The sequence below is a fragment of the Eumetopias jubatus genome, unplaced genomic scaffold (genome assembly GCF_037043125.1).
Source record: "Eumetopias jubatus isolate StellerSeaLion01/CBP00866 unplaced genomic scaffold, mEumJub1_p1.0 scaffold_15, whole genome shotgun sequence".
NCBI classification, from domain to species: domain Eukaryota; kingdom Metazoa; phylum Chordata; class Mammalia; order Carnivora; family Otariidae; genus Eumetopias; species Eumetopias jubatus.
In genome coordinates, this window is record NW_028274821.1 from 11,667,495 (window position 1) to 11,681,729 (window position 14,235).

At 43.1% G+C, this 14,235-nt stretch overlaps 1 protein-coding gene across 6 annotated transcripts in view; it reads left to right on the forward strand.

The window, feature by feature from the left end:
• The window catches only part of PIP5K1B (phosphatidylinositol-4-phosphate 5-kinase type 1 beta), a 293,743-nt gene extending 279,999 nt beyond the window's left edge, over positions 1-13,744 (forward strand). For 4 of the 6 annotated variants that reach the window (XM_028117382.2, XM_028117385.2, XM_028117384.2 and 1 more), the window contains one exon: positions 13,098-13,741. In XM_028117382.2, coding sequence (XP_027973183.1) covers positions 13,098-13,100 — 3 coding nt within the window. In that variant the 3' untranslated portion in view covers positions 13,101-13,741. Of the gene's footprint in view, positions 1-13,097 lie in introns of all 6 variants that reach the window. The other 2 variants (XM_028117386.2, XM_028117387.2) reach the window with 2 other exon arrangements.
• Positions 13,745-14,235: the final 491 nt, after the last annotated feature.

The following is a 14,235-nucleotide window of genomic DNA, read 5'->3' on the forward strand; positions in this document are numbered from 1 at the left end:
ATAGGGTCACATTGTGAGGTCCTGGGGATTAGTACTTCAACATAGCAATTTCAGAGAGATACAACTCAACCCATTATGGCTAGTGTCTTTTTGTAAAGAAAATGGTACCCGTAGAAGTGCTGGGACAGAAAGTCTCAATCGGGGTAGAGCTTCTAGTTCCTACCCTCTGGCCTTTCTGCTTTCCTTCTGTGTAAGTGGAAGAGAACCCAGTGGTCTCATCCAAAGGCAGTGCTCCTTTTCAAATGAAACCAAGATTATATTCCCACCCCCAACATTTTCCAAATGAAGCATAAGCAGGGGTCAGAGTGAATTCGGTTGTAGCTCCAGGACTATAGGATGTATCAGGTGACAAGATAACCACTCAGACTTACAATTAGCAGAAGCCCCTCGAGTGCTGGAAAGTCCACTGTGGAATTGTCAGCCCATACACATCATTGATGCCTTCAGGCTTCTCTTGGGCTTTTGGAAAACAAATTAATCAGGCGGGGAACTGTGGTAAAACATCACTGCTGCACTAATAGTTTAAAAAAATGAAAGGCCATAATCTTAACTTCATTCCCGTGAGACATCTACAATGAGTGCCAGCTTTTTTCCTGAGTCTCTTCTCATCACTATAGGCACGCCTCTTTTTGCTGCATGTTTCACCAGTTCAAGGTTTGTGGCAACTCCGGGTTGAGCAAGTCTTTGGGTGCCATTTTTCCAACAGCGTTCGTTTACTTTGCGTCTGTGTGTCACAGTCTGGTAATTTTTACAACATTTCAAACTTTTTCATTATTATATTTGTTTTAGTGATCTCTAATAGTTTGGGGAGCCACAAACCACACCTACATAAGACAGCCAACTTAATAAATGTGTGTTCTGACTGCCCCACCACGTGGCCGTTTCCCCATCTCTTTCCCTCTCCTCAGGCTTTCCTATTCCCTGGCACATGACAATATTGAAATTAGGCCAGTTAATAACCCTACAATAGCCTCTAAGTGTTCAAGAGAAAGGAAGAGTCTCATGTCTCTCACTTTAAATCAAAAGCTAGAAGTGATTAAGCTTAGCAAGGAAAGCATTTTGGAAGTAGAGATGGACCATAAGCTAGGCCTCTTAACACCCAACAGTTAGCCAGGATGTGAATGCAAAGGAAAGGCTCTTGATCGAAATCGAAAGCCCTACTCCAGTGAATACAGAAATGGTAAGGGACTGAAACGGCCTTATTGCTCATGGGAAGACAGTTCTAGTGGCCTGGATAGAAGACCAAACCAGCCATAACAATTCCTTAAGCCAAAGTGTAATCCCCAGCAAGGCCCTAACCCTCTCCAATTCTGTGAAGGCTGAGAGGTAAGGAAGCTGCAGAAGAAAAGTCTTCAGCTAGCAGGGGGTTGGTTCATGAGGTTTAAGGAAGGAAGCCATGTCCATGACATGAACATGCAAGGCAAAGAAGCACCAGGGGCTGATGTAGGAGTTTCAGCCAGTGATCCAGAGAATCTAGCCAAGATCATTAATGAAGGCGACTACACTGACCAACAGATTTTCAATGCAGACACAACAGTCTTATATCTGAAGAAGATACCATCTAGGACTTACATAGCTGGAGGACTCAAAGCCTGCCCTAAAAGCTTCAAAGGACAGCCTGCCCCTCTTGGTAGGGGCTAGTAGGGGCTAATGTGACTTGAAGTTGAAGCTGGTGCTCATCTACCATTCTGAAAATCCCAGGGCCCTTAAGAATTATGCAAATCCTCCTCCTCCGGTGCTCCTATAGATGGAACAAAGCCTAGGTGACAGCACATCTGTTTCCAACATGGTTTCCTGAGTATTTCAAGCCCACTGTTGAGACCGACTGCTCAGAAAACAGTATTCCCTTCAAAATATTACTGCTCGTGGACAATGCACCCAGTCACCCAACAGCTCTGATGGAGATGTACGGTGAAACTGTTGTTTTCGAGCCTGCTAACAAAACATCCATTCTGGAGCCCATGGAGCAAGGAGTCATTGTGACTTTCAAGTCTTAAGAAATACATTTCCTAAGGCCATAGCTGCCATACATAGTGATTCCTCTGATGGATCAGGGCAGAGTACACTGAAAATGTTCTGGAAAGGATTTACCATCTTAGATGTCATAAAGAACATTCGTGATTCATGGGAAGAGGTCAAAATAGCAACATGAATAGGAGTTTGGAAGAAGTTGATTCTGATCCTTATGGATGACTTCAAGAGATTCAAGACTTCAGTGGAGGACGTAACTGCAAATGTGGTGCGAAGAGCAAGAAAACTAGCAGGAGAGCCTGATGGGACCGAATTGCTGCAATCCCATGATATAACCTGAACAGATGAGTTGTTTCTTGTAGATAAACAAAGAAAATGGTTTCTTGAGATGGAATCTACTCCTGGCAAAGATACTGTGAAGATTGTTGAAATGACAGCAAAGGATTTCAACTATTACACAAACTTAGTTGATAGAGCAATCAGCGGGGTTTGAGAGGATTGACCACAGTTTTGAAAGAAGTTCTACTGTGGGTAAAATGCTACCCAACAGCATCGCATCCTCCAGAGAAATGATTCATGAAAGCTAGAGTCAGTCAATGCCACAAGCTTCATTGCTGTCTTATTTTAAGAAATTGCCACAGTCTCCCCAGCCTTCAGCAACCAGCACCCTGACCAGTCAGCCACCATCAACATCAAGGCAAGAGCCCCCCCACCAGCAAAGAGATTACATTTTGCTGAAAGCTGAGATGATGGTTAGCCCTTCCTTAGCAATACCAGATTTTTTAATTAAAGCATGTTCATTGTTCTTTAGACATAGTCCTGTTGCACACGTAACCGACTACAGTATAGTCTAAACATAACTTTGATATGCACTGCAACACCAAAAGGTTCGTTTACCTGTTTCAATATGCACTTCATTGAGATGATCTGGAAACTAGCCCACCCCACACATCTCCAAGTACACCTGTCATCTCTCTGCTGCTTGGTATGGAACTCTTTGATAGGCCATTTAATCGTGGGCACAAGGCCCGGTACTCCCTGTGCTGCCAAGAGCTCAAATTTCAGCACACGTTCTGCCAGATTGGGCACAACATAGTGGTTCTCCTCCAAACTGGATATACCCTTCAAGGACATTCCAAATTTCACATTCTGCCTCATGGGTTCTTGGTTCAACACCTACAGTTCCTGGTTCCTCTGATTCCAAGCCTAAAAAAATTTTTTAAGTGTCAGGGTAGGCAGCTTGGACCCTAGCTTCTCTAAGGTTCCTTCCATCTATGAAAGGCCACAGCAGTGTGTGATTGGACCTATTTGTGCGCCATGTCCTCATTTCTGGAGCACGAGTCTGAACCATCATTTCACCTCTAGGAAAACGGTGAGCTTTTATATTCCTGCAGCGACTGAACTAAGAGAAATCTCCCCTCCCATCTATCTTCTAGTGCTTCAAGTAACCCCCAACATGAGATAGGGAGGAATACAGTAAAATGCAAATATAGAGCCTCAGCTAAAAGAAGAAAAAGGACTCAAAACTTCCCAGAGTCCAGTGGTGCTGTTTTATTTTTGAAATTCAGGGAGTTCTGAGAAGTCAATCTGTTGAACCCCGATTGAGAGACAGAGGGGACACCACAGCCAAGGAGCTGAGCTCAGGATGAGGCATTGTGAAGCCTTTATGTACATGTAGGTGGTGATGCTGTGTGTTTTGGCCACAGTGAGTGCAGCGAGGCAGGACTAGGTACTGTGCTGTCATGGCTATAGAAGGAACGTCAGCCAGGAGATTAAGAACAGGAAACAGAGCAGGGCTGAGGTAAACAGAATTCAGAAATTGCTGGTGGAAATGGGGGCTTGGTGTAGAAAAAGGAAATAGGGGATTATTACCTATGTTAGCCCAGAAAGAAAAAAAAAATCAATGCTTTCCTCACGTGTACAGTGGATGAGAATTTCAATCTGAGGGGCACCTGGGTGGTTCAGTCTGTTGGGGATCTCAGGCTCCTGGGATAGAGCCCCTGCATCAGTCTGTCTGCTCAGCAGGAAATCTGCTTCTCCCTCTCACTCTCCCTCTGTGGGCTCTCAAGCTCTCTCTCTCAAATAAATAAAATATTTTAAAAAAGAATTTCATTCTGAAACCAAAATGAGGATGCATTTGGACACCATACAGGAAAACCGTGAAGCCCTTGGCCTATACCTAAGGTAGATAGAATTTTAAAAGAACATCACCCCAAGGGCTCACAGAACATGGAGACTTCGTGGCCATTTTTAGTGCTGTTCATATTGGCCAATCCGACAATTGTGAAGCTCTGCCTGGCCACCACATTCCAGCTCTTACAAAATTTTATTGACTAAATACGTCTTTTAAATGTAGTTTTAGACACTTAACAAAATGGCAGTAGTACATACCTATCAATAATTACTTTGGAGCATTTAGAGGATTTACGTTTCATCAAAAAACATGAGACAGCAGAATGCATAAAAAATCAAGACCTATTTCTATGCTGCCTAAAAGACACTCACTTCAGACCTAAAGACACAGATAGACTAAAAGTGAAGGGATGGAGAAAATTATGTTCCATGCAGATGCAAGTGGGAGAAAAAAGCCAGGATAGCAATACTTAAACAAAATAGACTTTAAAAGAAAGACTGTAGGGGCCCCTGGGTGGCTCAGTCGGTTAACCTTCGGACTCTTGATTTGAGCTCAGGTCGTGGTCTTGGGGTCCCGGGATCAAGCTGCATATCAAGCCCCATGTCAGGCTCCCTGCTCAGCGGGGAGTCTGCTTCTCCCTCTCCCTTTGCCACTCCCCCTGCTTGCTCTCTCAAATAAATAAATAAAATCTTAAAACACACACACACACACACACACACACACACACACACACACACACACACGACCAGATGGACCTGAATATATATGGAACATTCCATGCAAAACCAACTGAATACATTCTTTTCAAATGCACATGGAATATTCTCCAGGACATATCACACGTTAGGCCACAAAACAAGTTTCAATAAATTTAAAAAGACTGAAATCATATCATGCATATTCTCCAACCACAATGAAATGAAACTAGTTATCAGTCAAAAAGAAGAAAATTGGAAAAAACACAAACACTTGGAGGCTAAACACCATGCTACTAAATAGCCAATGGGTCAACAAAGAAATGAAAAAGGAAATTGAAAAAAAAAATACATGGAGACAAAAGAAACTAAAAACAACAACTAAAGCATTTTGGGACACAACTAAAGCATTTCTAAGAGGACAATGTATACTGATACCTTTCCCAAGAGAAAGTATCTCAAAAAAAAAAAAAAAAACCAAACCTAACCTTACACTTAGAGTAACTAGAAAAAAGAACAAACCAAGCCTGGAGGTTGTAGCCACATAGTCAGACAAGAAATAAAAGGCATCAAAATTGGTAAGAAATAAAACTGGCACTATTTGCAGATGATACTATACATAGAAAACCCTAAAGACTCCACCAAAAAACTATTAGAATAAGTGAGGTCACTGAAGTTACAGGACACAAAATACACAGAAATCAGTTGAGTTTCTAGACACTAATAACCAAGTAGCACAAAGAGAAATTAAGAAAGTAACTCCAGGGCGCCTGGGTGGCTCAGTTGGTTAAGCAACTGTCTTCGGCTCAGGTCATGATCCTGGAGTCCCGGGATCGAGTCCCGCATCGGGCTCCCTGCTCAGCAGGGAGTCTGCTTCTCCCTCTGACCTCCCCCCCCTCATGTGCTCTCTCTCATTCTGTCTCAAATAAAATCTTTAAAAAAAAAAAAAAGTAACTCCATTTACAATCGCACCACAAGTAATAAAATACCTAGGAATAAGTTTAAGGAGGTAAAAGGGGCCCGTACTCTGCAAACTACATAACATTGATAAGAAAAAGATGACACAAATGAAAATATAGTTCATGCTCATGGATTAGAAGAATTGTTAAAATGTTCATACTACCCAAAGCAATGTACAAGTTCAGTTCAATCCCTATCAAAACACCAACAGTATTTTTCACAGCGCTAGGACAATAATACTAAAATTTGTATGGAAGTGCAAAAGACCCTGAAATACCCAAAACAGTCTTAAGGAAGAAGAAGACTGGAGGTATCACAATCCCAGATTTTAGGATCTACTGCAAAGCTATAGTAGCGAACACAGTATGGTATTGCCACAAAAGTAGGTGCACAGATCAGTGGGAAAGAGCCCATAAGTAAAACCACACACCGATGGTCCGTTAATCTATGACAGAGAAGGCAAGAATATACAATGGGGAAAGATACTCTCTTTGATCAGCAGTGCTGGGAAAACTCGCCAGCTACAGCCAAAGAATGAAACTGGACCACTTTCTCGTGCCATACACAAAAAATAAACTCCAAGTGGCTTAAAAGCCAAAATGTGAGATTGTAAAACCATTAAATCCCTTTAAAAAAAGCAAAGGCAGTCATTTCTTTGACATTAGCTATAGAAACATTTTTCTAGGTGGGTCTCCTCAGGCAAGGGAAACAAACGCCAAAATTAACTACTGGGACTACACCAAAATGAAAAGCTTCTCCACAGTAAAGCAAACCATCAACAAAATGAAAAAGGCAACCCACTGAACAAGAGAAGATATTTGCAATCAATATATCCCATAAGAGGTAGTATCCAAAATAAAGAATTTATACAATTCAACCCATACACACACAGTCTGATTTAAAAATAAAATCTGGGGGCGCCTGGGTGGCTCAGTCGTTAAGCATCTGCCTTTGGCTCAGGTCATGATCCCAGCGTCCTGGGATCGAGCCCCGCATCGGGCTCCCTGCTCGGCGGGAAGCCTGCTTCTCCCTCTCCCTCGGCCCCTCCCCTCGTGCTCCCTCTGGTGCGCTCATTCTCTCTCTCTCTCTCTCTCTCTCTCTCAAATATAAATAAAATCTTTAAAAAAATAGAAATAAAATCTGAATAGACATTTTTCCAAAGAAGGCATACCAATGCCAGCAGACTCTTCATCAAGGAAATGCAAATCAAAACCGCAGCAGGGGATCACTTCACACTTGTCAGAATGGCTAGAATCAAAAAGTCAAGAAGTAAGTGTTGGAGAAAAAGAACGCTTGTGCATTACTGGTGGGAAGGTAAACAGTAACAGCCACTATGGAAAACACTAAGGGGGTTTCTCACAAAGTTAATAATAGAAATACCATATGATCCAGTAATTCCACTACTGGGTATTTATCCAAAGAAAACAAAAACACTAATTCTAAAAAGTACATGCACCCCTGTATTTATTGCAGCATTATTTACAGTACCCAGGATACGGAAGCAGCCCAAATGTCCATCGACTGATGAATGGATAAAGACAACGGGATACATATACACCATGGATTACTCAGACGTAAAAAAAAAGAATGAGATCTTGCCATTTGCCACAATATTTTTTTTAAAGATTTTATTTATTAGAGAGAGAGAATGAGAGAGAGCACAAGAGGGAAGAGGGTCAGAGGGAGAAGCAGACTCCCTGCCGAGCAGGAAGCCCGATGCGGGACTCGATCCCGGGACTCCAGGATCATGACCTGAGCCGAAGGCAGTCACTTAACCAACTGAGCCACCCAGGCGCCCCGCCATTTGCCACAATATTGATGGAGCTAAAGGGTACTGTGCTAAGTGAAGTCCGACAAAGACAAATACGTGATTTCACTTGTATGCAATCTAAACAAAAAGCAGAAATAGACTCATAAATACAGAGAGCAAACTGATGGTTGCCAGAGGGGAGGGGGGCAAAATGAGTGAAGGGGAGTAGAAGACACAGGCTTCCAGTTACGGACTGAGTAAGGCGTGGGAACAGAAGGTACAGGAGGGAGAATACAGTCAGTGGTATGTAATAGCGTTTTATGGAGACAGATGGTGACTACACTTGCCGTGAGCATAGCATAACATAGAGACAAGTCAAATCCCTAGGTTTTACACCTGAAACTAATGTAACATCGTGTGTCAACTGTCCTTCAATAAAAAAGATTAAAATTTCAAAAAATAAACAGGTTAAGGGTGTGGATGGGTGTGTTTCTCAGGCAAAAAGTTTGGGGGAGGGGGAATATATATATATATATAAGGCTTGGAAACAAGCCTAGAAAGGAGACCTCAGAAATGCAGTATCTCAACTTTGATGCCCTCTGCACATGGCTCTGGGAAGCCCACGTTGGAGGGCTCCACTTTTAGGGTCCTCCTGGGGTATCAGGCCTCCCCCCACAACCTCAGTTGTGGTTGAACCTGCAGTCCAGCCTCAGACAGGGCTTCTTGGTTAGTTAGGAAACAGACTGCTTTTGATTTGTTTTCCTTTCTTTCTCTGTGTTCGTGCTTTACGTAATTTTAATTATGAAAAAGCTTTGCAATCTTTGACCCCATGTGTGCATTATTGTGTAGTTTCCATCATAAAATTAAGTCCTTGGGTTTAAGTGGAAAGAGAAATACATTTCCAGCTCACGCACTCCCAGACATAAACACACACGTGTGGAATAAGTAACACTGGGCTTAGGCCACAGAAATACAGATCTTGGCTTATGATGGGGTTCTGTCCCAATAAACCCATCTCAAGTTGAAAATATCCTAAATGGAAAGTGCATTGAGGACACCCAGTCTACTGAACATCATGGCTTAGCCTAGCCTGCCTGGAAGTGCTCAGGACACGGACAGTAGCCTACAGTTGAGCAAAATCATCTAACACCAAGTTTATTTTATAATGAAGTGTAATTTCGTGAAAAGCTGAATGGTCGTATGGGTGCAGAACGGTTTTGCCCGTACGTGATCACGTGGCTGACCGGAAGGTGGCTTGCTGCCACTGCCCAGCATCCCGAGAGAGGCTCCTACCACATGTTGCTAGCCCAGGCAAAGATCACCATTCAGAATTCGAAGGTGAGCTTCTACGGAATGCCTACCACCTTCTCACCACCGAAAGTCAAAAAATCCTAAGCCAAACTCTCCTGCATTGGGCGCCATCTGTCCCTAATTCCACCTGCACTGTCAGGTCGCAGCATTTAAAATATCTTGTATTCTCCAAGCACCACGTGCTCTGGGCAGAAACCCTGGCATCACTGCGGCCAGAAGACGGCGAGCACACCTCCACCCAGCCGCTCAGAGGGTGACAGCTCAAATGATGTCCCGTCTGTCGTCCCTTCTCGGAGATCTGCCTGAGCTCTCTCTTGTTGGGGACACGTGTCCTAGGCCTAAACTGGTACCCAAAGCGTCGGTTCCCATTTCTGTTTCCAAAGCCAGAAGGCCAGGGGTGGTTGGATCTCAGGTCACCTCAAAAGTTTGCTACTCTTTTGGGCACTGATATGGTGAGAAGCCCGTCTCTGTGTTGGGGAGCTGGAGGGACACAGCATGGGAACCCCACTGTGATGAATAAATTCAGGGGCTTCGTGGGGTCCTGGTGGGATAGTCGGCTGTTGCTTTGGTCTCTCCAGTGATGGGTAATAGAGGACTGCAGGGTTATAATTTGAAGGAAAATTATAGCACATCTACTAAATAAGGGGATAATAAAACTGCTTTCTACAGACCTCTCACCGCGGCCAAGCAAGGAGACACTGTGCTTTTAGATTCCACGCAGACTTAAAGACCTGTCAGGCCACCTCATTTTATGACAGTTATAAGTTAGCACAAAACAGACACTTTCATGTAGACAACCATGTCATCCCAGGGCTACGTTATAACATGGATAAAGAGTTGGTAGTTCTTCCCCCACATAGACATTCTCGTACCCTGGAGGTGAGAGTGGGTATTCATACAAGTTTATAGAAACTTCTACATCATCAGTTAAAGAAAAAAAAAAAAAGAACCAAACTTATGAAGTGTGGATATAAAGGATTTTTTATGACCCCAGCTGGAAATGACTCCTTTTTTTTTTTTTTTTTAAGATGTTTCACACTCAGGTAGTGCCACCTGGGCACCTCCTGCCTGCTGCTTTTTTTAAAGATTTTATTTATTTCTTTGAGAGAAAGAGAGCACATGAGAGGGGGGAGGGTCAGAGGGAGAAGCAGACTCCCTGCCGAGCAGGGAGCCCGATGTGGGACTCGATCCCGGGACTCCAGGATCATGACCTGAGCCGAAGGCAGTCGCTTAACCAAACTGAGCCACCCAGGTGCCCGACTCCTTTTTTCTTAATAATGAGAGTATGTTTATTATAAAGCCTCATTTGTTACTAAATTACCAATTTAACCCATTTTGAAAAACACCCAAAAAATTAGTTTTTTCAGAGAGTAATTTATATACAGGAAGTCCTTACAATATTCTGAGTTATTTGGGGATATAAATTATCAGCGGTATTTAATAGTCCTGTGGTTGAAATCGAACTCCGAGATTCACTGCCACAGCCCACTGTGACTGCCCAAGTACCCTCAACCGGCCACCACATAGGGAGCACGTTCTGGATGCTGGATCTCCTGCCTCAGCTCTACCCAGAAGCTGGTAAGCATCAGCCTTCAGTGACCGGCGACAGCAACTACCCCTCCTTCACGGACTACTCATTTCTTTACTCTGGTCTGAAAACACTTCCAGGTTGAAGCTAAACTGGCTTCCAGGAGTTTGTCCCAATTCTGGTCTTAGAGCCATTTATTGTCACCCACTGGTCTCAAGAGATGGGAAACTGGACTTATGTGCCTGGGGTAGGACATGCGGGTCAGGGGGCCTGATATGAAAAGACTAGGAGGGGTGAAGCTTTTGCTACTCACTTCACACATTCTGATACTCTAACCCCCACCCCCGGAATCATGCCATCTGTGCCACTCTTGTTGGGGACACGTGTCCTAGGCCTAAACTGGTACCCAACTCTTCCTTCCTCATAGCCAACCTTCAGATATTGGAAGGTAGCTCTTATGCCCCATCGCTAGGTCTCCTTTTCTAGACCAAAACACCCAGGTTTCTGGCCATTTCATGGGGTCTTGGATTTGGAGCCCTTCCCTGGTGGGTGATCTCAGGCATGGGTCTAATTGGGTCATGGCCTTCTCCAAGTTTAACATTAGAACCCAGACAGAGACCTCCAGCTGTGATCTAGAGAACAAGAACAGAACTATCACCTTCCAGTTTTTGGTTTTTATTTGTAAGAAAGCAGGATTCAGGGGCACCTGGGAGGTGCAGTCAGTTGAATGTCCAACTCAGTTTCAGCTCAGGTCGTGATCTCAGGGTCATGAGATCGAGCCAAGCATGGGACTCTGCATTTGGCACAGTCTGCTTGGGTCTCTCTCTCCCTCTCCCTCGCACCCCCCCCACCCCATGCTCACATGCTTTCTCTCTAAAATATAATCTTTTAAAAAAAGAAAGGATTTATAAAGCTGATCAGTAGGACCATATCATTTTATGTGGATTTTTTTATGTCCCTGATTGATATGCACCACACCAAGTTATCAGACTGAGCCTGAACAAAGTCCACGTTACAGACATCTGTCCTGAGAACGTGGGCAGCTTCTGCTTTGCCCACTGCTACAGCTCATGGCACCAAACATGAGCTATTTCTGAAAGAGGATTTGAGTGACAGTTTGAGCAAGTTGTACATTTAAGCAGGCAAACCTTCCTGACTTAGATTAATAAGAAACAAAGTGGAAACTAATAAAAATTACAACTCTCATTAAGCTTAAATTACATGATAAAATACTCATTTTTAAATAGAACCTTTGACATAGTCTCTTAATAATTTGCAGAGTCATTTCAAACTTCGTTTTCGTTTTTTCAGCCTCCAAATGAGTGTGTTGGGCCACACAGTCTCTGATTCCAGCTCCAACCTTCTCGACGGCTCTTGTGAGGATATTAGCACATGCCTGGCACTAAATGATACATATATAATTAGTGTATATCGTGTGTGTGTGTGTGTGTGTGTGTGTATACCAACACTCACATAGGTACACACACTGTATTTCCCCAAAGAAAACTTTATCCCTGACCACTATCCTATAAAGTAGGATTTATTACTCCCTTGTACAGATAAAACAAGGTATAAAGAAGGTTCAGGGGCACCTGGGTGGCTCAGGTGGTTAAGCGACTGCCTTCAGCTCAGGTCATGATCTCAGGGTCCTGGGATCGAGCCCCGCATCGGGCTCCCTGCTCCGCGGGAAGCCTGCTTCTCCCTCTGACCCTCCCCCTGCTTGTGTTCCATCTCTCACTGTCTCTCTCTCTGTCAATTAAATAAATAAATAAAATATAAAAAAAAAAGAAGGTTCAGTAATATGCCTGATGCCCTGGAGCTGTAATAATTAGGAAATCAATGCACTTAGCCCACTGTGTCTGTCTCTAAAAACTGAACACGGTACTGCCTCCCCATATGTAGCTTGGTTTAACTGTCACAGGTTGAATTAGCAGTCTCTGACCTTAAATGGTTACCATTTTAGGTTAAATATTTGCTGGACAGGGGCATCTGGCTGGCTCAGTCAGAAGAGCATGTGTCTCTTGATGTTGGGGTTATGAGTTCGAGCCCCGCATTGGGTCTAGAGATTATAAAAAAATAATAAAAAATATTTGCAGGAAGCACCTGGGTGGCTCAGTCAGTTGAGCGTCCAGCTCTTGGTTTCTGCTCAGGTAGTGATCTCAGGGTCCTGGGATTGAGCCCCGCATCTGGCTCCACACTCAGCGTGGACTTTACTTGGGATTCTCTCTCCCTGTCCTGCTGGTGCTCTCACACACACTCTCTCTCTCTCTAAAATAAATCTTTTAAAAAAAATTTGCTGGACATATTTTTACTCCCCTGTCACAAGGATAGTGTTTGAAAATGAACACATTGTTCATGAGTTCAAGACGATGTTCAAGTTGTTCTGATTAGCTTCAAGCCTGCTAGACCACAGCACATGCTCAAAGCCCTGTACTCTTGGAGGTCAGGAGCGTACCTTAGCCAGCACTGTTTCCTTCAGAGCCCTAGCACAGTGCACTGATGTAGGAGGAACTCGATACACCTTGGTGTAATTACATGCTATAGGTCCACCAGAGAAGCAGTACTATGCTAAGCATTGCAGAAGATCCCCGAGCCTAATGCACCCCCACTTCTCTGTGTACATTTCCTGAGTACGAGGCATCAGGAGAAATAATGAATTTGTGTTCCCATTCATAAGGAGCAGTTATCAGTCAATGCCAAAACTTAGTCTTAACAGCTGCTTGCTTTCTTTTTTACCCCCCTCCCCAGTAAGTGAAAACGGTGATCATGAGACATGAACACAGTGGTGGATGAGAATTTTCTCCACTCCGGAATTACCCAGAGGAACTTGGCTGACCCCGCTGCACACAGAGTAATAATCAGGTGGATTTAGGAGTTTGCAAGGTGTCAGGGAAGCCTTGGTCCATAGGCTGATCAGCAGATGTGATGTGAAAAACACCACACTATTCTATCATTTGCTGTTGCTTGCTCAACTGTGAAGAACTGCATGAGCTCTACTTAAGCTGCTTTCTATACCATTGCCAATCACCATTTTGGACTTGGAAGTGCTATTTTCCTATTGACACTTGCATTATTTCGTTTTGCATGCATCCAATGATTATACATAAGCAACATATGTAACCTTATTTTTTAAAAATCCATCCATGCAAAATGGTAAATAAAGTATACATTCTGCTCTTTTTTGCAAAATTATCATCATAGCCCATGTCTTTAAAAGTTTAAACTGGTTTCATATAAAGATCAGTGTAATAGGTCTGCATATACTTTATAGAAAACTAGCTTCTATAAAGATTTTTTCACTGTTTACTAGTGAAATGAGAAAAAGCAAAGCTATTTATAAAAGGCCTTATGTTGTGTACATACGTTGTCTTTGAAATATTTGTGATTTAGTTTATTGCTTGTAAAAGAGAAATTATATAATTTATTTAGTAAATACTATTGTAAACTATAGTTTTGTTGAGAGAAATAAAATATTTTGTTCTCAATTTTGTGGTAGTGCATTAATTCCAATGGTTTATGGTCTCTATATTTCTTTTATTAATTAAAATGGATATTCCTCCATTTTTAAGATATTCAGGGATCCTAAATAAACCGACTCTCATGAAGGAGAGAAAAATCTCTGGTTCCTGAGAAGACAAAGTAGCAGACTGTACTCAACTTGTTCTGGAGACTTTCCCAAATATCCTGGTGTATTAGTCAGCTTTCACTCTGTTTCGCTATGGTAACAAACAATACCCGAATCTCTGCATAGGAATCAAGAGCAGCTCCTATCTAGGACATGCCCTTTGTATGGCGGGGGGGGGGGGGGGGGGGGAGGGGAAGATAGTGAAACTGGCAATGGGAGCTCTTAAAGCTTTTGCTTAGATGTGGCTTACAGAACTTCTGC